We start from the raw sequence: 23,580 nt of genomic DNA, 5'->3' as shown, positions 1-23,580 counted from the left end.
CCTCCCCAACACATCTCTCTCCCTGCTTGTTCACCCTGTGGCTCACCACATAAGAGTTTTCTCCTTCCTCCTAGAGCCTCCCTCAATCCTAGGAGTAAACTGATTAAGAAAGGAACATTGGGGGTGCAAAGGTGGTGGTACATAGTAGCTTGAAGTTAGATCATGCTCCCCTTCTTCCCCACCCCGCTCTGCCAGGAGTGTGTCAGTTACTGGGGAGGAAAGTTCCCCAGCCCAAGCCCAACCATACCCCACCTCTTGTTCAGGCGGTCCTGGTACTGTTTCACTTCCCCGCTGCGTGGGTGGCCACTCTCGACCAGGTTGTTGGCGGCGAGGTTCACCCCATCGATCTGAGCTATCAGTGTCTTCATCTCCTGGTCCAGGATGTCGAACCTGATATGGACAAATCAGGAGCGATGAGAGGGCAGTACTCACAATGCCAGTGGCCTCATACCTCAATGTTAGTGGCCTCCATCTCCAAATGTGCTGCTCTTGGGCTTTCCCTACCTCCTGAACACATTTGTCTGCAAGTGGGGAGAGGGAGGCAGATATGCTGACACACGTTATTTTCTTACTTAGTTTAGTATTTCTTGGAACTAGTTGGGGAGGGGGCTGGTAACTTACTAGACAGGCTTCTGGCTCCACAGAGAGGTGTGAGAGGAAGAACTGTAAAGCATGTATACCAGCTTGGGTGTGCTACTGCATTATCCTGGAATCTATCTGTCACTTCTTCACAGTCCCAGCTGCTTCTTTCTCCACCCTGAGCCCACTGCCCTGACCAGTTGATCCCCTCCCCAGTCAGGTGCTCCAATCCAGAGGGCTGCTGATAGGAGAAGGGTTTTGTGATTATAAGGGCTGCTCTCAGGTAAGGGCCCAGCTCCCTTCAGCATCTGTGCAGGGCCATCCTGGCACTGCTCCAGGGAGCAGCCTCTCATCCTCCTCTGTCCCTGGATTTTGTGCTTGGTTTGCTGATGCTGCACATAGCCTGAGTACACTCTCCATCCAGGGTGTGGGAATGAGAACCCTGGAAGTGAGTGGCCTTGCAGGCAGGTGGCTTCTAAACTGGCCTCTGTGGCTCCTTGGAAGTCTATGACTTAGTGGCTGTGTAGAAATCTAGAGCTGGTGGGCTCCCCACATTTCAGCCCTGTCATCCAGAGCAGGGGCTCCAGACAGAATTCACTTGAGCACAGGCTGCTGTAACTGTGTGAATAATGGGACTAGGAAATCCTCAGTGTTCAGGTGAAGTACCGAGGGCCACAGAGCTGGAACAAAACTCAGGATGCTGGATACTTGAATTTTACAATCAAGGACATTCTGCAGCCTCTCATGGGGATCCCTGCTGGTCTAGAGGTAGCAAATAGCAATGAGCCCTTGGGTAGGGAGTGAGCTGAGGGGCAGAGGCTGAGCCACTCTGACCTGTGCTGCACGACCTCCAGGTCCTCTAGGGTGTCTGGGATTTCCATCTGGTCCAGCCACTTCTCCTTTTCACTCATCCACAGCTCGCAGGCATCTGATTCCCCGAACACCGTGTACAGGTCCAGCGCATCCTGCAGCTTCTGCCCACGCAAATCTGCCTGGGTGACCACCCGCTGGTAGAGCTCCTGAAGGGCCTGCAACCGGCTGGTCACATCTGGTGAATCCCGGAATTCTTGGGGGAAGCCCTGTGCCTGCTGTTCCAAGTGCTCCATCACCCCATGGCTCTCCTCCAGCTCCTCCAGGAAGTCCTTGTGCTTCTTCCCCAGGGCCCGCGTGGCCCCTTCATCCTGCCCTACATCGTCACCCAAGAGTAGCCGGTGTGCATCTTGTAGCCAGGCCTTCAGGTCATCTGCATCGCCCTGGAACTGGAAGAAGTTCTCTGCATCCTGGAGGTTCTTCTTACGAAAGGCAGCCAACTCCTTCAGCTGGTCCCATTGGGCTGACACCTCCTTGACTCGGGCCTGGATCTGAGGGTACCCAAACTGCTTGCGTGCAACCATGCCCTCAGCCTCCTGGAAGATCTGAGCCAGGTGGGCATCCAGCCCGCGGAGCTCATCCTCAAAGGCCTTGTGCTTGCGCTGCAAGATAAGTACGCTGGTCAGGTCCTTGCCATAGTCCAGTGAGGAGTAGATCTGCTCCTTCTCCTTGATCCAGCTTTCAGCTTCATCCATTTCCCAGAAGAACTTCCAGAGTCGCTTGGACTGCTCCAGCTGAGCCTTCCGCCCGGCTGCCATGTCACTCAGCTCCCCGAAGCACTGTTCCAGGTGGCTGACACGGTCCTGGATGACCTGAGGATCGCAAGGCTGGTACCCTAGAGGAACAGGCAGGGGAGGATACAGAAGGGGAAGGGCTTCGTTTATGGACAATTTGGTCTAAAATAGTCTCAAAGCTGCCATTTTATGAAGCCTTTGGGGTTGGATGCCAGGGTTCACAGTTACTCCGATGTTAGACCAAATTCTCCCCCCACTTCCCTCTTTATTACTGGGCATTGATCTTAAGGCTTCATCACTTGCTAAGCAAGTGCTCTACCAATTAAGCCATGCCCTGGTGTTTTTGCTTATAGCTAGTGTTTTATTTATTTATTTATTTTTGTCGGTTGTGGGGCTTGAACTCTGGGCCTGGGCGCTGTCCCTCAGCTCTTCAACTCAAGGCGAGCGCTCTACCACTTGAGCTACAGCGCCACTTAGCTAGTGTTTTAGACAGGGTCTAGGCCTGACCTCGCACTGTGATTCTCTTCACCTTGCATTCTGAGTAGGTGGGATTACAGGCACATGTCACCACGACAAGTCCTAGACCAGACTGATACCCATTAAACTTTAGTAACACTGGAGGTTAAAAGTTGAGTCTGTTTGCAGTAGAAACGTGCATGACTTTAGCTTGTGAAAGCTCAAATATAAGTTTCAAGGAGGCAGCAAGGTTTTCTATTTAAGATCAGAAACTAAACACATGAGCAGTCTCAGCCATAGCTTGAGGGAGAAAAGAGAAAGAAAAAACGCCAGATGTTTTACTGGTGCCTAAAACACCTTTCTGAGTATAGATTACCACAGTACCTGCCTGCTCACTGGAAAGCTATGGCATCACCATTACTTGATCAAAGAGGCAAAATTCTAAAGGTAGCTTTAGTGACTACCACAGAAAGCTAGAACTGGAGGGATCCCAAGAGATTTAGGGATGTCAGCCCAGAGGATGGGGACCCTGGTATTAGAGAGGCCAACAGAGGAGACACGCTTGGCCTCACCTTTCCCTTCAGCAAACTGCAGGGTGGCTGCTGTGATGGACTTCACTTTGTCCCCTTGGATGGCAATGTCAGCCTCCATCAACTTGTGCTTCTGTAGCAAGTCCTCAACCTCCAACAGGTGCTTCCCAAACTCAGCAGACAAGAGGTGAGCCTGGAAAAGGACAAAGTAGAGGAAACAAGGGTAAGAGATGAGCAGAGACCTCCTCAAAGGGTGTGTCTGTGTCTCAGGTACAGCCAAAATAAGGCTGCCACTTGGGATGGAAGAAGCTACAGAGCAGGATTTCCTATAGGAACTGCCTACTGGAAAGATCCATGGGGCATCCTACAGAAGCTCGAGCCTCATCTACTACCTCTGTCTACAGGCTTTGGCTCGGACACATGTCCTTTTAGAAGATCTGTGGTCATTTTCCTGTGTATCCTCAGTGGAGGACCACTGCAGGAGAAGGAGAGAATTTTGATTTCTGTGGTTGTTCTATGCTGGGAGGTGTAAGCAGAGTTAAATTGCAATTACTGAGAATCTGATTATCCAGGCTCATGATTAACACTGTGTCTTCAGGATCCTCTAAGTTGGTGTTTGCGCAACCACGAACCCAAGATTTCTTGGCCATTGGGGATATCATGGTCCTAGGCTGGTGTCTATTAGAGCTCATGTGAAGTGCAAGGAAGGGTATGGGGCAGGCTCCAGGGCCCACCTTGATCTCGTCCATCCAGTCGATGCTGTGTAGCATGTCCTGGAAGAGCTTCTGCAGTGCCAGGGTGGCCTCCAGTCTCTGGCGCCGGGACCGCAGCAGCTCCTGCAGGTAGCTCCACAGGCGCAGGATGTTGTCCTTCCGGGCCATGATGCGTTTCTGGTCATGGTAATTTTCCTTTTCGAGCTCCTGGGCCAGGTCCTCCAGGGCTTTCACCCGTTCCTCATAGGCAGCAGTGTCCGTCTCGATGGCCTCGTGCTTCTTCTTGGCGGCCTCCACAGCTGCCAGGTCGTATCCGAAGTTATCCTGTCCCGTGGGAGAAAACTCAGCAGCTCACTCAAACATCCCCATACTCCTCCCCAGGTGCACGCAGCAGTGGTGCCAAGCTCAGAAAGGAGCCGGTTCTGATGTTTCCTGCCTGCCTGATCTTCTCAGAGCCGGGTTTCAAAACCTAAATGTGACACAAGAATCTCTAAAAGCAGCCCTTGTTTTATACCCCATGCCATCCTTGCAGGTGACACTATGCGTTTGTTACTGGCAGTGTCCTGTGACTGTCCAATCATCCTCCCCACACTGTTGTCCAGTTCTGGGCAGGAGGGGCTGCTTGTGCTCAGAAGCCACGCAGCTGCAGACAGATGGTTTGCCCACATGCTATCTGGGGCACACACACATTCTCCAGTGCTCTCAGAGCACTTGCTGGCCTCTTTCTGATCAGAATTTAATTTGATTTCAAACTCTTAGTTGGAGGGAACAGATGCTGTGATAGAGAGTCAGCCTTAGGGTCCATTCCTAGCCAGTGAAATATGTCCCAGGCGTGGAGGCCAGAGTGTCGGCCTGTTCCTAGAGAACTGACATTTAATGTCAACCATGACCTGTTCTCTCAGAGATGCTATGGCCCAGGTAAGACAACTTTAGAGGCCTGTTCTGGACTTGGAACTTTTTCCTAAAATGGAGACTTAATGAATGTGTGTTGAGAGTGTAGCTCAGTAGAGTGCCAGCCTAGTGTACAAAGCCATCATGACATGAGCATCTGCATGTGTGAATATGTGTGAAAGAGAAACAGAGAGAAAGAGAGAGAGGGAAGAGGGAGAGGGGAAGGGAGGGAGAGAGGGAGAAGAAAAGAAAAGGGGGGGGAAGAGAGATACTCCTCAAGAGTTTGTCTTTAGATGCAAATCTAGATCCAGTCAATCATGGGGAGCTAGGCCGAGGACAAGGACAGGCTTGTCCAGCTGCTGTGGGGAAGCCAGCTTCAGTTCTGTGGAGAGCTGGGGGATGAGAAGCACTTTTCCTCTCCTGCCATCCCCAAGTGCGTCCCCCAGTACCTGAGTCACAAGGCGTTGGTTTTCATTGAGCCATGTCTCTCTCATGGCGGCCTTTCTGTCAAAGCGCCGTGCCAGCTGCTCCAGTTTCTCCTGCCTAATGAGCTCGCTCCTCAGGGCCAACTCCCGCTGGTACTCGGCCTCCTCCAGGCTCTCCCAGGCCTGCACAGGGCACAGGAGAATTCTTGGGGCACAGAAGAAACATGTGTGTGTGTGTGTGTGTGTGTGTGTGTGTGTGTGTGTGTGTGTGTGTGTGTGTGTGTGTGTATCCATCTTTCACTTGACATTCAGTGATTTGAGGAATCAAGGACAATGTTCTTGGGTGAGGTGGTCCTTTGCCTTCATGTCTGGAACAACCAAGCGGAGGGCCCTGGTCACGATCTCCCCTCCATCTTCCCCTACACCTCCCTCTCTGGGAACTCAATGAATTCTTACTGATACATGGCCATCTATATTCTATTAAAGCTTCCAGATGGTATTAAGTCTCCAAGCCTCTGAAACATCATAAGGTATTTCCCTTCTGTAATAATTAACTCATATTCTAGATCCAAAGACAAATTCAAGGTTCTATAGAGGACAGGCTATAAAACAAGTTCCAAAGAATATCTCAGGGTATGTCTGGAGAGAGAACTGAAATGAAGTATGGTGGGCAGAGTCTGACCTCTCAGAATCCCAAATAGCTAACACATAATAACAGGTTAATTAATAATGTGTTAATAACATTAAGAATATGGTGATGCAGAAGGGGAACTGCTACAGTACCCGATTGATGTCAGATACTAGCTTCCCATCATGGGGTGTGTACACTTTTTGATTGTTGGCTCTCATCCGGGACTGGATAGTAAAGAGTAGAACTTCCAGATTCCCTTTTTCCTGAAATCTGCGGAGAAAGCAGAGGAAGGGAGGTTAGTGTTGAGAGATCCACAACCTGGAAGCCCTGACATCCTGGATCTTGAAGAACAAAGCATATTTTTCTTGACAACAAAGAAAAATGAAGAGAAGGGATACCTCTGCTTACTGGTTAACCTATTTACCACTCTCACCAACAAAGGTCTCATAATTTGTGTCTTTACAACTCAAATCAGAGAGCATAGGTGTACTTATCATTTGCTTCTATAGGAGAATAGCTGACTAGAGTATTCTGGTAAGGAGTTGCAACGATCGAGTTTTGCCAATCAATACAAAGAAATCCTTCCCTCTTCTGTAGGTGATGAAGGCTTCTGACTAGGTTTTCAGACAGTTTTTTATTGAGCCAGTAAAAACTTAGAAGCAGCATTATCCGCAAAAGAACATGTTGCACTGAAAGCAGTTTTCATCCCAATTCTACTAAATGGACTCTCCTCCCAAGTTCTATAGGCCACATGTTTCCCAGGGGTCAGGAAAGACTGGCCTCTTGAAGGATTGTCGGTGGAAAAAGGCAAGCTCCAGGTAACTGGGTCTGTTCATATTTCTTCATGCATTCAACATTCCATTTGCTTTTACATACTAGATGTGACAGATGGGGATTGATGATGAGCAATGTCTCCACCTGTAGCCCAGCCAGTCTCCTTGCAGCACTCACAGGTACTGAAGAAGGTTGAAACCCTCAAGGTCCATCTGCTAGCTTGCATATAGTGCCTGGCAGACTCACAGGGGATGAGCTCTATATTGAATTTAAAACTTTCAAAGAGGGTTAGTGTTAAGCCAGAAACCATCCTAGACTCAGTGTCTTACCTTTCCACATTTGAATGCTTTGATTGGAGAGTGTGAGGGATGGATGGGTGAAAACCTCTTTCAAGAAAGCTGACTAAGCTAAAGGCAGACAAGCTAGGAAGCCTGATATGTATGTGTATGTACATGCTTGCATACGTGTGCATGTTTGTGAACGCATTCATGCATATGCTTTCATGGTTGTGTGTGCATGTGCATGAATAAACTATGTGCACACCCATGCATGTGTGGTTGTGTATGTGCATGTGTTTGTGTACAGGTGCCCATGTGTTGCATTTGTACATAATTGTGAATACATGCATGGAAGTGTATATCTGCATAAATGCGTGTGATTATGTGCATGCACATATACACATGTGTATGCATGGTTGTGTGTGAATGGCTGTAAGTACATGCATGTGGTGGGGTTATAGAGAGCTTGAGAAACAGGCGTAGAGCTCTTCTGGTGAGCAGTGACAGATGAGAGAGAAAAAGATTGCAAGGCCTCACACAGCTAAAGAATATCAAGCTCATCACCAGAAAACAACCATAGCTCAGGGAATAGACTAAGAGAGGAGATCTTCAACATGGGCTCTCCAAAGAGATTCACAATGCACATCTCCCTACCCAATCTTCCTTGGGGGTCAAGAAAAGCACTTTCTTTGGCTATGAGTCAGGATTTCACATCAGCAACTGTTTCCTAAAAGCTGATAGCAGGAGAGTGGCCGAGAAAAGCGTGAAGCAGACGACAGATGTGTGGCTCTGGAGCCTCAAGACTGCCTTGTGGAAACACTTCATGATGCCAAGAGTCTGGCTCTACCTCTGGGCAGTTGGCTTCTCAGCTCCTGATGAGCCCCACTTACTTAGGTGGCTTCTCCACAGTGCGGTAAGTGCTGAAGGCCTGTAGCTGCTGCTGGACACCAGTCAACGAGTTGGCAAACTTGCGGCTGTTCAGGACGCTGATGGTCTGTTCGATCCAGGTGAGCAGGTCTGAGGCTAGTCCACTGTACTTTTCAATCATCTTCTCAGTCTCGATGGCGTGGTCAATGACCTAAGGAATCACCTTATTACTCATTCTCATTACAAGGGTAATGCCACCAATGAGGCCACCTCCAAGAACCACAACCAAGGTGCCCCAAAGTGCAGCTCCCACCCTGCAAGCTCTGGAGTACTCTAGGTTGAGTTTATCCTTCCAGGCCCAGACTGGTGCCCAGGTAGAAGAGGTGTACTGCAGGTAGGTGAAGCCTGCCTCTTCCTTCTTGTTTTGGGGGTAGGGCAACTGGGTCTTGCTATATGTAGCCCAAGCTTGCCAGGAACTTATGATCTTTCTGCCTCAGCATCTTAAGTTCTGGGATTATAGGCATGTGTCATCATGCTCAGATGAAGCCCTTCTCATGCACTGACCCAACTAGGGTCCAGGAGTAGCCTGATGCTCCCCTAATCCTATAAAAGATTATTCTGGTGTTGGGACCACCAACATACTAGGCCCTAGAGGGGTCAGGGTTTCTTTTTAATTTTCTTTTCTTTACTGCTCTACTGGGGTTTTAACTCAGGGCTTCATGCTTGTTAGGCAGGTGTTCTACCACGTAAGCTACATATCAGGCCCTAGTTTCAACTGTTGATTAGGCATGGAGGGCATACAGGCCTTGTTTTTGCTAATCACAGGGCTGTTACATTCAAAGATGAATGAGGAATTGTTCCTACCCTACAAGAGATAATGGAATGAGACATGGGCTCTATACAGAGAGCTGGGTTCCTAGTATATTGTGAGGTAGAGCCATGACAAGCAAAACAAATAAGGGCCTGCAATGGTTCCCCTGGGAATGCTTGTGGGAACGGGACGCCAGGTAGAGGGTAGGCTTAGAGCTTCAGGCTATATAGATCCTTGCAGGACAGATGTGGACCTGCTCCTTTGGAGGTAGCTCGAAGGCTGACTTTCTAGGAAGCTTTAGAAGAAATGGGGTCCAAGTATTCTGTACCCTCACTACAGCTGGGATTCCAAACACGAAGCTCTTGGGATGGACTGGGAGCCTCACAGTCCATCACAGGAATGGAAGGTAGGAAGAAGATGATACTGTGTGGATAAATAGCACGGTACCTTGCCCACACGCTTGCCCTCCACTGCCAGCACCTTCATCTTAGAGAAGTAGTGGTAAAACGCTACCACGTAGGTGATGATGGACTTCTCATCAGGGTTCTCAGTGAAGACATCTGTAAGGGAAACGGTATATCCTCAGCGCCTCATCAGAAGCCAGAAAGATTAGCTTTCCAGGGCTTAGCAGCAGTTCCTCCAACCTGAAGTCCAACCGCAGGCACCAAGTGACAACCAATGGGACAAGAACGGAGGAGTGAAAGGCCTACGACTTTAACCTGATGACATCCATATTAGGACCTCATTTTACAGAAGCAGAAAGAAGAAGGCTTCAAAGTCTAAGGGACCCAGGCCAGGTGAGGTGAGGGGAACCCACTTGGAGCAGAGCAGCAAGCTCATCACAGAGCTCTGGCCTGGCTCTGTCCCTCTCTGTGCTCATCGTTCACCAGGCGCCTGGACAAGCCTGGAAGCACAATCCTGTCATCCTGGACAATTCCAGGAATGTCTCCCTCTGGAGTAGCGAGGTGGGAGTGACTCACCCTCTGGGTCGAGGAGCGGGATGATGCCCAGCTGGCGCTCAGCCACATCAAAAGCGTGCTCTAGGTTATGCCGGGCATTGGAATCCTTCAGCTTGTCAAAGTCAATCAGGTCAGGCCTAGGGGCAAAGCTGGACTGTTAAAAGGGAGTGGCCATGGTAGCCCCGCCTCTAAAGTTGCCCAGCATGCAGCAAGGACTCTAGGCAATACAGGGAAATGGACAGACAAGAGAACTGAGAGACAGGAGCAAAGAAGAGGGGCTAGCTATGGGCACCATCTTGGAAGGAAGGAACAGGTGTGACTGAGCTTAAAGAAGGCAGGGCCACTGTGGGAAGTCAACTGTAAACAGGGAAGAGACAGGAGGGGTACCATTCCCATGGTTCCCAAATACCCATCAGTTCCCAGGGTCCTCCTCTTGCTCTTACCGGTGCTTATGTATCAGGGCATTAAAGGCCAGGCCATCCTTCCAGCTGGAGGTGAAGTTGGTGACATTGACATGGGGGTAGCTGTATCCAAGACAAACATAAAGATTTAAGAAAAGATTCTTTTGAATAACCCTAGCTATTCAGGAGGCTGAGATCTGGAGGATCACAGTTTGAGGGCAGCTTGGGCAGAAAAGTTTGCTAGACTCCATCTCTAATTAACCAGCATAAAGCAGGGCTGGAGGCATGGCTCAAGTGGTAGAATACTAGAATAACCAACATGAGGCCCTGAGTTCATTACCACAAAAGAAAGAGAGAGGGGAGGGGAAAGAAGTAAGAGAAAGAGAAGGAAATAAAGCTGGGCATTGATGGCTCAAGCTTATAATTCCAGCTGAGATAAGGAGGCTGAGATCTAAAGATCTTAGCTCAAAGCCAGCCTGGGCAGGAAGTCTGTGAGATTCTTATCTCCAATAAACTTACCCTCCCTCAAAAAAAAAAAAAAGCCAGAAATAGAGCTGTGGCACAAGTGCTAGAGTACTAGCTTGAAGCAGAAGAAATTCAGGGCCAGTGCCTAGGCCTGAGTTCAAGCCTCAGGACCAGCATACATGCGCACACATGTGCACACACACACGCACACACACACACACACACACATACACACTCAGAAATAGATCCTTTTGAGGTCAGACAAGTGTATGAATTGATGGTTAAGATGTCAGGAAAGAAATGGATGTGTCTCTTGAGTTGTTTCAACATAGGGGGGCATAGCTAATTAATACAAAGATGCCCCTTTAAGCTGTGGCCCATACACACACTGACAAGACCCAGTCTAGCCAGAGGCAACTTTGGAGAAGAATCCTATATTCCAGACTTCAAACAGTGAGGGCAGAATAGAATTATAACCATTATGTTGACCCTGCCATAGCTGTGGATGGTGATGTCCAGTGCCCTTGGGGATGTCAGTCCCTGCAGGAAGCACAGGGCTGCTGGTGAATGTGGACACGGCAGGCTTCCCAGGCATACACACCCTGCCGTCTTCATCTGGCACCACAAGAGCAACGCATCCTTGGCTGAGCGTGTCTCACGACCTTCCTGAGTTTGGACAACAATGTCTTGAATCTGAGAATGGCAGAAGAAGAGAGAGATGAAATAGATTTACATGTGGCTCCATGCCTTTCTGCTCTTCCTGAGAGACTCTCTTTAGGCCTCTCCACCTCCCCAATGGTCACTCACTTTAGCCCCCAGATCATAATTCAAGTCAGTCCCTGCCTCAGTCAGCTAGGAAGCATAGGAATGACTTCCTCATATCAGAGGAGACAGGTAATTCTAACAAGATGCTGAGAAGTGGCAAGATGTCCTCATGACTCGTCTGAAGGTATAATGTTCCCCAAGGCAGTAGAATAACATGAACATCGTATGGTATTGATTTTTTAAAAAATTCATGTGCTATTGCTTTTAACATTAGCATTTTTGTGAAGTTTACTTGATTCTCAATTTATATTGAGAGAAGCTTAGGGAATTAAGACAACACACTTGCTGGGCACTGGTGGCTTATGCCAGTAATCCTAACTACTCAAGAGGCTGAGATCTGAGGATTGTAGTTCAAAGGCAGCCTGGGCAGGAAAGTCCGTGAAAATCTTATCTCCAATTAACTACCATAAAGCTGGAAGTGGTGCTGTGGCTTAAGTGGTAGAGTACAGAGCACACTCCTTGAACTGAAGAGCTCAGGGACAGTGCCCAGGCCCAGAATTCAAAGCTCTCAACCAAAAAAAAAAAAAAGCAAGCAAGCAAGCAAGCAAGCACACGCCTAGGTGTGTCTGTCAGGATCTTCCCAAAGAGGATCAACTAAGAAGGGAAGGGAAGGCTTGATTCTGAATGTGGGAAGCACCACATTCTATCATTTATTCCATCAGCCAATAGCGGCTGATGGAATAAAAGGAGGAAAAGGAGAGGGCTTGTGTGCACTGGCACTCTTTTCTCTCTGCTTCTTGGCTCCTGTGACACGATCTGCTCTGCTCTGGGATGTTCTTTCTACCATGATGGACTGATACCTCTGAAACTCTGAGCAAAATAAATGCTTCCTCCTGTAGGCTGTTTCTGTCAGGTATTTTGTTATGGCTGTAAGAAAAGTGACTAATCTAATATGTAGTTCCTTTTTCATCCATCATTCTGCTGTATTTATTGTTTAATCTCCTGTACTCGTGAGTGAGATCAGACATCCAAGACCTGTAGAATGAGGACCTTAGTCTGTGAGTTGTGTGCTGTCTTCTTCTTCTTCTTCCCTGACCTCCACCCATGGCCTTCCCTTCCCCAAGCCAGTAGGTGCAAAGGCCCTGATGTCTTTCCCCCACGCTTTCTAAATATCCTTACAAGTAATCTAGACTGAATTTCATGAAGAGAGGGTTCTGATGGAAAAGTATAAAAGCAGATTTTTTTTTTCTACTTGAGACTGAGATCTGAGGATCCCAGTTCAAAGCTTGCCCAGGCAGGCAAAATTGTTGAGACCCTTTTATCTCCAATTAACCAGCAAAAAGTTAGAACTGGGGGCTGGGAAGGTGGCTCAGTGGTAGAGCGCTTGTCTTGCATGCATGAAGCCCTGGGTTCCATTCCTCAGCACCACATAAGCAAAAAGAAAAAAGCCGGAAGTGGTGCTGTGGCTCAAGTGGTAGAGCGTTAGCCTTGAGCTGAAGAGCTGAGGGACAGCGCTCAGGCCCAGAGTTCAGGTCCCACCGGACCCCTCCCCCCCAAAAAAAAAGTTAGAACTGGAGGTGTGTCAAATGGCAGAGTGCCAACCTTGAGCAAAAAAGCCAAGCAAGAGTATCAGGTCCAGGCCAGGAATATGGCTTAGAGGTAGAGTGCTTGACTAGCATGCATAAAGCCCTGGGTTTGACTCCTCAATGCCATATAAACAGAAGTGGCACCGTGGCTCAAGTGGTAGAGTGCTCTCCTTGAGCAAAAGAAGCTCAGGGACAGTGCCCAGGCCCTAAGTTCAAGCCCCAGGACTGGCAAAAAAAAAAAAAGAGTATCAGGCCCTGAGTTCAAGTCCCAGTACTGACACAGATACACAAAAGCGGATTTTCTGCACTTTTTTTTTCAGTTTCTAAACCAAATTATTTTAAGAACCAAGAAGCTCCATGGGAGGAAGGAAGATATTAAAAAGCAAGTCTTCCAGGAGACTGCAATGTAGGTACTAATTAACTTGTATTATTTTCTCCCTCAGAAGATTATAGCTGAGAAGCTAACCTCAGCTTTGGCACTTTGGAATGACACAGAAGATCAGTTCCTCTGTCAACAATCATTGTCTAGTAGGATGCAAATATCCCAGAGCCTGGCTAGTTTTGAGACTCTTCTTCAGTTCCCTCTGCCCCCAGGACCCACCTGGAAGCGGAGGATAATGGTCCAGATGAGGCCCAGGACCAGGCGGTGGTTGCCATCCACGATGTCATGGGAGCCCATGTTCTCCAGGTGTACACGCTGCTCCTTGAGGAACTGTAAGGCCTTGTCCACGTTCTCCAGGCAGTGGATGCGCATCTTCCCCTTGGTGGGCCTTGGCTAGGGACAGCAGTGGCCCCCATGGGCACAGAGAGAGGGAACGGTCACCCCAGAGGTCCCTGAAGCCTGGACCAATCTTGTCATCAGCCCACCCTCCATCTTGCAGGCCGAACTCCAAGTCCTGCAGTTGCTCCTGACACCTTTCAACCCCTTCCTCTCAGCAAAGTTCAGAGGCTTATTGTCTCTACACTCAGAGCTCTGTAACCAGGCATGGATGCCCTTTCTGATCACACCAATGGACAGTTAACTGAGCACTTACTATGTGCCAAGTGCAGTTCTAAGAACTACTTACTGCTGATCAATGATAAGAATAACTTTTAGCTTGATGATGGCTAAGGGACTCAGACCCAATAACCAACTTCCTCTCTCAGGATGCTCAGAGACAGAACCCAGGGGACTGGGGGTGGGGAGGAATCATAATTGACGTTAAATGTACCATCAGAAGTATCCCAGGGAGGCCTTCAAATATAATTTCAGTATAATATGAGGTTAAAAAGTAGGAATTCATTCTGGAGTTTAAAAAAAGGCAACAGAACAAGGTAGTTGTTCATTCAAACCTGAAGATCTCAGAGTACTTCATTTTACATATGGAGGAAATGGAGGCCAAGAAGGTCCTGCTTTGATAGGCCCCAGGTCACAGAGAAAGCAATTAAGCCTCTCCTTCAGAGGCTACCAGACGGCCAGGTAGGTACAACAAAGAGGGAGGAGCTCTAACAGATCTCCACTTGCATGTGTGGTAAAGCACACAGAAAACTATCTTCTCTATTCTCCTTTTGGTTCCAAGATGGGTGCAAATTTCTCCAGTAATCCATATATCTTGGCCTGAGTGGGGAGCCATTACAGGCCTGTCCAGATGCCCAGATCCCAGTGAGAATGACAAAACTCTGTATGGCTTCTGCAAAAAGCATGGAGGGATGGGGAGTGGGGAGGAGCAAGAAGTTCTGGGAAGAGGTGAGGGAACCTGGTCAGCCACATAGACACTTGACTAGGAAAGTACTGTAACTTTGCAAAGGAACAGGGAGAAAACCCTGGCAGGCCTGGAGAAATAGGCCACAAAATGCCTTTACGAAAGAGGGGCTGATGGCACCAATCACCAAGCCAGGGAGGGGCACAGCACAGACCAGAGCATTACCAGCATTTCTCCAGAGAGAACCTCCAGCAGCTTGATGAGCATCCGCCCATCCCGCAGGTCCTTGTAGAGATCGCTGATGCGGCAGGACACCCGAGCCAGGTGAGAGTTCACCCACTTTGTGAAGGTCTTCTTCTGAACAACTTCCCGCTCGTCTGGTGGGGTTGGAGTGGGGTTAGGGAGATGAGCCTTGAGTGAGCTGAGCCTGAGGTGGTCAGGGCTATATCCCATGGGACCAACTAAAACATTTTTCTCTAAATCCCAGGTTTACTCATGCCTGGCAGAGGAAGCTGGGGTATTCTGGGAGCATGTGGATCTCTGGCAACCTGGGGCCACACCAGAGCTCACAAACCACAGCCAGCACTCTCTATATACAGTATCAAGATGAGACTACTTGATTCACCCATGATTCCCACTGCCAGTTAGGATATTCTATATAACGATCTCACCAAATTTAGGTTCCAATGCCAGATTCACTCACTAGTCTGTCCATCTGTCCCTCCATCCATCCGTCCATCCATCCAAAATTCCCTCTTCTTAGAATGTTCTCTTAGTCTCTCAACTCTTCTCTGTTCTCTTTGCCTAACTCCTGCCTATTAAGATTCTTAGGGGAGCTTTTCCTGACGCTTCCTGGAATGGGCCCTCATGTGTCCTCTGGCCCCTGCTTTCACTTTTCCAAGTATTAGTTGATAATTGATCTTTCCTGAAAGACTATGGCTCCCTGGGCCTAGAAAAGTCTGTCTGGTTATCCACTCCATCTCTACAGCCTGGAATCTGGCACAGAGTATTTGTTCCTCATATGCACTGTGGGTAACTAGACAAACATCTATTCAATTCCTACAAGGTGGCAGGCCATTCTAGGCTTGATGGTGCCATACAGTAAACCAAATTGCCTGCCTTCAAAGAGTTCCTTGAAGGTAGAGGAGAATGAAGTGTCAAAGAAGTTAGGATATGCCAAACTATGATCCACATGGGATTAAGAGCATGAAGGTTTGGACTGGGAGCTACCCATAGAATTACACTATCTCTCACACCCAGAATGGCAAGCAAGGGCTCTTGATCTTCAGTCCTGGGAGAGATGACAAGACACTGGCAAATCAGCAAAGACCAAGCCCCCAACCCATGATATACTAGCTCAAGTGAAAACTTGGTGGTTCTGTACAAAGAAATGCTGGTGGTCTCTTCAGGTTAAGACTAGAGAGAAGACTGAAGACTATGATAGCACAAAGAAAGGGGAAAGAATGGCAGAGAGGAAAAAAGCAAGAGAAAAGAATAGCAAACAGAGAAGGAAAAGAAACAAAATCAAAACAACAGGAGAAGCTGGGTGCTGGTAGCTTATACCTATAATCCTAGCTACTCAGGAAGCTTAGATTTAAGGATCACACTCAAAGCCAGCCCAGGCAGGAAAGTCTCCGAGATTCTTATCTCCAATTAATCACCAGAAAATCGGAAAGTGGATCTGTGGCTCAAAGTGGCGGAGTGCTACCCTTGAGTGAAAAAGCTCAAGGACAGAGCTCAGGTCCTGAGTTCAAGCCCCATGATTCTCAAAACAAAATATCAAAAAAATAAAAGCAGGAGAGAAGGTGACATGAATGATCTGTGTGTTTGGTTTTGTGAAGTGTCTGACAGTCAGTTTCTGGGCACTCAGGTTTACAGACTCAAGATAGGAGCTGACCTGGTAGTGTGGCTGGGCCTGCTAGCCTACAAGATCCCCATGGAGGACCAGTGTTTGGAGAGAAGACACAGCAAAGGGAGTCACACAGTGACCCAGCCAGGAGAGAATGTCAGCTGGAAGTGGCTGGCTGTATGCTCGCTCAGCTGAGCCCAAACCATAGAAGGGTTTGGTTGGCTCTTTTTAAATGATTAAATATCTGACTTAACAGCAACAAAAAGCGGAGCTCAGCCAGTGCTCCTCAAGGGCATAATGTTGGCAGTTCCTGAGGCTGGCAGCATCAGGTTCCTTCTGACTTCATGGCTATTTTAGTGTTAGGAACTCAGCTTCTTTATTCATCTGTTCATTCATTCAGCAAATGTTTACTGTACAAGCCTCAGGTGCCACTGCCTGAAAGGAGGCAGAGAATCCAAGGACAGAAAAGATGGGCCTCATCCTTGCACACATAGACTCTATTATAAATATGATTGGTGTTTGAGTCATGTGTGAACATTGTACAACAGCTATCTAGACAATATTCTAAAGAGAGAAGAAATATACCCGGTGCCAGTGGCTTATACCTATAATCCTTGCTACTCAGGAGGTTGAAATCTGAGGATTGGGATTCAAAACCAGCCCAGACAGGAATGTTCATGAGACTCTTATCTCCAAGGAACCACCCGAAAGCCAGGAAGTACAGCTGTGGCTCAAGTGGTAGAGCATTGGCCTTGAGCACAAAAGCTCAGGGACAGGGCCTAGGTCCTGAGTGCTAGCCCTCGTACCCCCTCCCTCTGACACTTACTAAAAAAAGAGAAGGACTACAATAGTGCATACTAATTTTAAATATATGTAAGATTTAAATGGCATTCTTCATTCATTCTGGCCAAAGTTTGACAGAGTGACCGCCACCTTACCGTTTTGGCAGCAGCAAATCCAAGCACTGTCCTGTTTTCAAGGACAAATGCAACCTAACTAAAAATCTGATAACATGTTGGACAGAAAGCAAGCACATTTCTCTGGGGTATGTTGGGGTTCAATACAACCAGCTACAGTCCCTGGGCTTCTCCTAGAAACCAGACCTGTTCTTTTTTAAAATTTTTAAAATTTATTACTTTTTCGGTTGGTCTGGGCCTGAGTGCTGTCCTTCACCTCTTCACCTAGAGGCGAGTGCTCTACCACTTGAGCCACAGCACCACTTCTGGTTTTCTGGAGGTTTATCGGAGATAAGATGTCTCACGGACTTTCCTACTCGAGCTGGTTTTTGAACTGTGGTTGTAAGATCTCAGCCTCCTGAGTAGCTAGGATTATAGGTATGAACCACTGACACCTGACCAGACCTGTTCTTTAAGTTGCTCATCCTTCCACCCAGATGTGGAAGATTTGACTAAGGGGCTGACATTTTAGCACCTTTGGAGGTGAGCATTCTCAAAAACTACAGTCATTTTCTCCTTTTAGTCTCCCTGTGTTTAAGAATCTGAAATTTCCACACAAATGCTAAGACCTATTTATTTGCATCTGATAAAGAGTAAGGGTGTGCGTTAAGCAGGGAACACAGTATTTAATTCTAGGCTGCTGGACTGACATAGACATATATATGCATATATATGTATATGTTGGCACTGAAGTCTACTAAAACACCCTTAGATTTCCCTGTTTTTTCTACACACAAATGATACCTACTAGACCTACTAGAGCGCCGGAGCTGCAGGTTTAGAGCACAGCAGGTACCCTTCTGGCTGCCTTACCTTAAAGGCTGGGGGGAAAATTACCCAGAATCCCTACACTCTGAAACATTTCTGCAGTGTTGAGACATGGGGAAAATTCCGAGCAGCTAATGATGATCAAAAGGAGAGAAAAGGCCCAGGGGTGGGGATTAATTTCCATTAGCTTGTTTGCTCCGGCTGCTCCACATCAAGCATGCTCAGCACATTCACTCCTGCACAGCCCAGACAGTCACTCCTCAGGAGCCTTCCAAGTGCAGGAGAGACAGGTGGCCCACAGCCAGCTGGGCTGAGAACCCTGGTGGTATGGACAGGTGGGAAGGAGGGTGGGCACCAGTACTGGTGTCTCCAGGGGACCCACTATGGGAAGGAAGCCTCAGCATGGCTGAACCCATGAAGAAAAGAATGAGTGAGCATAGACAGGCTTGTGTCTGCAGAATCAAACCAGGGCCCATTTATTCTTCTCTGCTGCTCTTCCTCTCCCTTTCCTTCTTAGGCCATGATTACCTGCATTCTCTCATGTGTTAGGCTGCTCCTAGAAAATTCATCTTCGTTCCTGATCATCTGACCCAGAATTGTCTGAGTGTCATGATGATTTTATTTTTCTCTCAAACTCCCCTTTCAAAGAGTATGAGGTATAACCATGACACCAAACACCCCTCAAATTCTCATGCTGTGATGAATATATCATGGAAAGTGCTGGCATCCAGAAAGCATACTATTATGTGAACTATTGTTGACATTCTCACCACCACTAGTATAGGCAAGAGCAGATCTTATACCTGACCTGAGCCAGAAGGCCAAGAGACAAAACCATCATTACTGTTACCATGTCCAAAGGTCTGTGCTAGAGGCTACAAGGGCATAAGGCAGACTTACTCTCCCTGATGCCTTGGGATCTAGTTAAGGAAACAGGACATAAATTTACTCATGACTACTTTTGTGACCACACAGGAAATAAATGGCAGTTCATTTTACTAACACAAATGCTGTCACAGATAAGTGGCATATACAATCGATGGTTGTGGAGTCCAAGAAGAGAAAGGACATTTCTAATTGGAGTCATCAAGGGGGTCCTCGTGAAGAAAAGCACTTGGACAGGAAGAAGGGGAGGGGAGGCAGGGAGATATAATGAGCCTGAGCAGACAAGCATGAAAGGATAAAGCTTGTTCACGGGCTACTGAGTTGCTGCAGATTAGAAGAAGACAAGTGGAAAATAGGTTTTAAGCTGGGTGCTGGTGTCTCATGCCTCTAATCTGAGCTACTCAATTCTAAGAATCTAAGGATCCTTAGATTCCTTAGAGTTCTAAGGATCACAGTTCAAAGCCATCTTGGGCAGAAAAGCCTCATGAGACCCTTATCCCTAATTAACTACCAAACGTCCAGAAGTGCAGCTCAAGTGGTAGAGCACCAGCCTTGAGTGAAAAAGTCGGGGACAGAACTTATACAGAGCTCCAGCCCTAGTACTGAACACACACACACACACACACACACACACACACACACACACACACACACACACACACGAGAAAATAAATGAGCAAATGAATGAACGAATGAATGAAATAAAGAAAGGTAAAAAAGAAGTTTTAAACAGGGGATGGAAGGGTGGGGCCATGGCTCAAGTGGGGGAGCACTTGTCTAGTTAGGGAGAGAACTTAGGATGAATCAGAATATGGAAATTCCCACAGTAAGAATCTTAGAAATTTATAGAATTAAAGTGTCTAGACTTTATCCCCAGAACTAAAAGAAAAAATTAGATTTAATGCTAGAAGCAAAAGGAACCAAGAAAGGAAACAGTGGCAGGATTATTTGCTAAAATATTAACTTGGCAGGTCCACAATAAAAACAAGACACAGTATTTCAGGTTACATTTTCAAGGAAGTATAAAAATCTATATATAGAAAACCTTAGGGGCTGTGAGCCTATACAAAAGAAAATTTGAACAAATAGAAAGGGATGCTGAATTATTCATTTAAAAAAGTCTCAGTATTTCTGGGTGCCAGTGGCTCATGCTTATAATCCTAGTGACTCAGGAGGCTAAGACCTGAGGATCGCAGTTCAAAGCCAGCCCAGGCAGGAAAGTCTATGAGACTCTTATCTCCAATTAACCACCAGAAAACCAGAAGTGGTACTGTGGCTCAAAGTGGTAGAGTGCTAAACTTGAGCAAAAAGAGCTTAGGAATAGCACCCAAATCCTGAGTTCAAGCTTCATGACCAATGGAAAAAAAAAGTCTCAATATTATGAAGCCTTCAACTTATCTCAAATTAATACATAGATTTATCAGTATTCAAATATATTTAAATTATCCAATGTAATATTGGGAGCAACTAGACAAATGATTCAAAATTATATTGTAAAAACAAACAGAAATAACTATGAAAATTAGTTAGAGTAAACAGTAGGAGTACAATAAAAGGCATCTAAACTTCCCACAAGTTTTTCCTTTCAAAGAACAAATAGCAAGAGTAAAATAAAAGGCACCTAAACTTCCCAGTTTAGGTGGAGCCTACAGTAAAACTAGGTGATACTACATCTGAAACTGGAACATATTAATGGTACAGAAATAGTCCTAAGTACATATAGGCATTTAATATCTGATTAAGGGATATTTCAAATATGAAGGGGAAAAGATAGGTTCTTCAGTAAAAGATGTTGACAAAACAATATGGCCACTCAGGAAAAGTTAAATTTATATTTCATACTCCAGGATAAATTTCATTTGGATCAGAATTGAAATATATGGCTGGGAAGGTGGCTCAGTGGTAGAGTGCTTGCTTAGCATGCATGAGGCCCTGGGTTCAATTCCTCAGCACCACCTAAGCCAAAAAAAGCTGGACGTGGTGCTATGGCTCAAGTGGTACAGTGCTCGCCTTGAGGTGAAGAGCTGAGGGACAGTGCCCAGGCCCAGAGTTCAGGCCCCACGACTTGCAAAAAGAAAAGAAAAGAAAAGAAATACACAAAATGAAAGCCTACAAGTATCACAATCAGTCATGGTAGAATGGCTTGTCAAAATAATGTTAATGTAGAAAAGGACTTTCTAAATAAAGCCTTAAAATAAAGGTTGAAAGTTTAACCATTAAAAAAACAACTGTGTGAGGGATAGAATACCATAAGCAATGGGAAACAAAGGAGGTGTCTGTAACACTTCACAGGCTAGTTTACTTCCTATGTAAAGAATACTGCTGCAATTTGGATGTAGAATGCTCCCTTAATGCGTATGTATCAAGGGCTTGGTCCTCCATTTGACCCTCTAACAGGAGGGCTTCAGGACATTGAGGGACATGCCATTGAAGAGGATTATGGACTTCAGGGCTGTGTGTGTGTGTGTGTGTGTGTGTGTGTGTGTGTGTGTGTGCGTGTGTGTGTGTGTGTGTGTGTTCATAAAAGGAGATGTTCGACTCTACTATTCCCTCCTCACCATGAAGTACTGCCTTATCACAGGCCCAAGGCACTGGTGTCAATCATCATGGACTGAAACTTTATAAACTACAAGTCTGGCTACTATGGTACTAGGGTTTAAATTCATGCTTGTTAGGGACGGGGTTCTACCACTTGAGCCATGACTCCAACTCCTTTTTACTCTAGTTAATTTTCAAAAATCAGGATCTCCCATTTTTTTGCTCAGGCCATCCTAGATCATGATTCAACTACTTAAACCTCCCCTGTAGCTGGGATGTCAAACATGCACTAACTTCTTCTTGAGCTAGCCCAGTAGCTCTGTCTTCTCAGTCCTACCTCCTGATTAACTGGGATTAAAGTGTGAGCCACCATGCCTAACAACCTTTTCTCTTTATAACTTAATTGTCTCAGGTATTTGTTACAATGATAAAAAACTAACATCAAAGCCTATAGATTAATAAGGGAAATGAGTAAATGCCCAAAAGTGGGATTGCTGGGTCATTGGGGAGCTCTATGTGGGGTCTTTTGAGGAACCTCCATATTACTTTCCAAAGTGGTTGAACAAGTTTACACTCCCACCAACAATGAAGTAAGGTTCCCTTCTGTCCACATCCCCTCCAGCATCTGTTGTTATTAGAGTTCTTGATCTTTGCCATTCTAACCGGGGTGAGGTGGTATCTCAATGTTGTTTTGATTTGCATTTCTTTTATGGCTAGGGAGGTTGAGCATTTCTTCATGTGTCTATTGGCCATCCTTCTCTCTTCTTCAGAGAAGTTTCTCTTTAAGTCATTAGCCCACTTATTTATTGGGCAGTTGTTTCTTTGAGGATTTGTTGTTGGGGGATTTAATTTTTTGAGTTCCAAGTACATTTTAGATATGAGACCCTTGTCCATTGTATGGCTAGTGAAGATCTTCTCCCAACCGTGGGGTTTCTATTGATCTTGCTAGCTATGTCCTTTGCCATGCAGAAGCTCTGCAACTTCATGCAATCCCATTTGTCCAACCTTTCTTTTTTTTTTTTTGTCGGTCGTGGGGCTTGAACTCTGGGCCTGGGTGCTGTCCCTCAGCTCTTCAGCTCAAGGCGAGCACTCTACCACTTGAGCTACAGCGCCACTTCCGGTTTTCTGGTGGTTTATTGGAGATAGGAGTCTCACGGTCTCTCCTGCCAGGGCTGGCTTTGAACCGCGATCCTCAGATCTCAGCCTCCTGAGTAGCTAGGATTACAGGCGTGAGCCACCAGCGCCCGGCTGTCCAACCTTTCTAAGACCACACTAAAGCTACCAGCACAACTATGTTTATTGCAGCATTATTTACCATAGCTAAGATCTGGAACCAACCCAGATGCCCCTCAGTAGACGAATGGATCAAGAAAATGTGGTATATATACACAATGGAATTCTATGCCTCCAACAGAAAGAATGACATTGCCCCATTTGTTAGGAAATGGAAAGACTTGGAAAAAATTATATTAAGTAAGCCAAGCCCAAAGAAACATAGGTCCCATGATTTCCCTTATTTGCAATATCTAGTATATGTATGAGTCAAGCAGAAAAGGTCAGATAAGGTGATGCTAGGAAAATGAACCCTACGATATGTATTTTAAATGTTTTTTTTTTCTTTCACGCATTTGTTTCTAACGCAATTATAAGATTATTTCTTTGTTGCTTTGTATGTCCCTCCCCCACAGTATAACCCCTGCTTTCACTGTATTTGATATCGGTATAATTTGTGGAGGGGAAGGGGAAAAACAAGTCGTTTAAATAAGGATACAGGTGGACCTGTTGCAACAATGAGAAGTACAAGTTGTCATGTCGAAAACGAACTTTACAACTTGGGGGGGGACGGGCTGGGAAGGTGGCTCAGTGGTAGAGTGCTTGCCTTGCATGCATGAGGCCCTGGGCTCGATTCCTCAGCACCACATAAGCAGAAAAAAAAAAAGCTGGAAGTGGCACTGTGGCTCAAGTGGTAGAGCGCTAGCCTTGAACTGAAGAGCTGAGGGACAGCGCCCAGGCCCAGAGTTCAGGCCCCACGACCAGACCAAAAAAAAAACAACTTGGGGGGGGGGGGAAGAATTGGGTGGGGGGAGGGAGGATCGGAAGGGATGGGAAGGGTAAACAAAGGAGGAGGCTACAATGCTTGATAAGAAATGTACTCACTATCTTGCCC

The 23,580-nt window shown here is 46.7% G+C and overlaps 1 protein-coding gene across 1 annotated transcript in view; it reads right to left on the bottom strand.

Annotated features, from left to right (window-relative positions):
• The window catches only part of Sptb (spectrin beta, erythrocytic), a 109,839-nt gene that overhangs the window by 23,138 nt on the left and 63,121 nt on the right, over positions 1 to 23,580 (bottom strand). Inside the window, exons 3-15 of the mRNA XM_042691838.1 lie at positions 14,643 to 14,794; positions 13,337 to 13,510; positions 10,986 to 11,077; positions 9,962 to 10,042; positions 9,540 to 9,655; positions 9,007 to 9,119; positions 7,772 to 7,959; positions 5,982 to 6,099; positions 5,223 to 5,381; positions 3,904 to 4,206; positions 3,212 to 3,362; positions 1,414 to 2,284; positions 253 to 390 (exon numbers count right to left, since the gene is read on the bottom strand). Of these exons, the coding sequence (XP_042547772.1) occupies positions 253 to 390; positions 1,414 to 2,284; positions 3,212 to 3,362; positions 3,904 to 4,206; positions 5,223 to 5,381; positions 5,982 to 6,099; positions 7,772 to 7,959; positions 9,007 to 9,119; positions 9,540 to 9,655; positions 9,962 to 10,042; positions 10,986 to 11,077; positions 13,337 to 13,510; positions 14,643 to 14,794 (2,656 nt within the window). The remainder of the gene's footprint in view (positions 1 to 252; positions 391 to 1,413; positions 2,285 to 3,211; positions 3,363 to 3,903; positions 4,207 to 5,222; positions 5,382 to 5,981; positions 6,100 to 7,771; positions 7,960 to 9,006; positions 9,120 to 9,539; positions 9,656 to 9,961; positions 10,043 to 10,985; positions 11,078 to 13,336; positions 13,511 to 14,642; positions 14,795 to 23,580) is intronic.

Source organism: Dipodomys spectabilis, unplaced genomic scaffold, assembly GCF_019054845.1.
Source record: "Dipodomys spectabilis isolate Male_0828 unplaced genomic scaffold, ASM1905484v1 ptg000146l, whole genome shotgun sequence".
NCBI lineage: Eukaryota > Metazoa > Chordata > Mammalia > Rodentia > Heteromyidae > Dipodomys > Dipodomys spectabilis.
The sequence above is the reverse complement of the archived record's forward strand: the minus strand, read 5'-3'. Positions and strand labels throughout refer to the sequence as shown.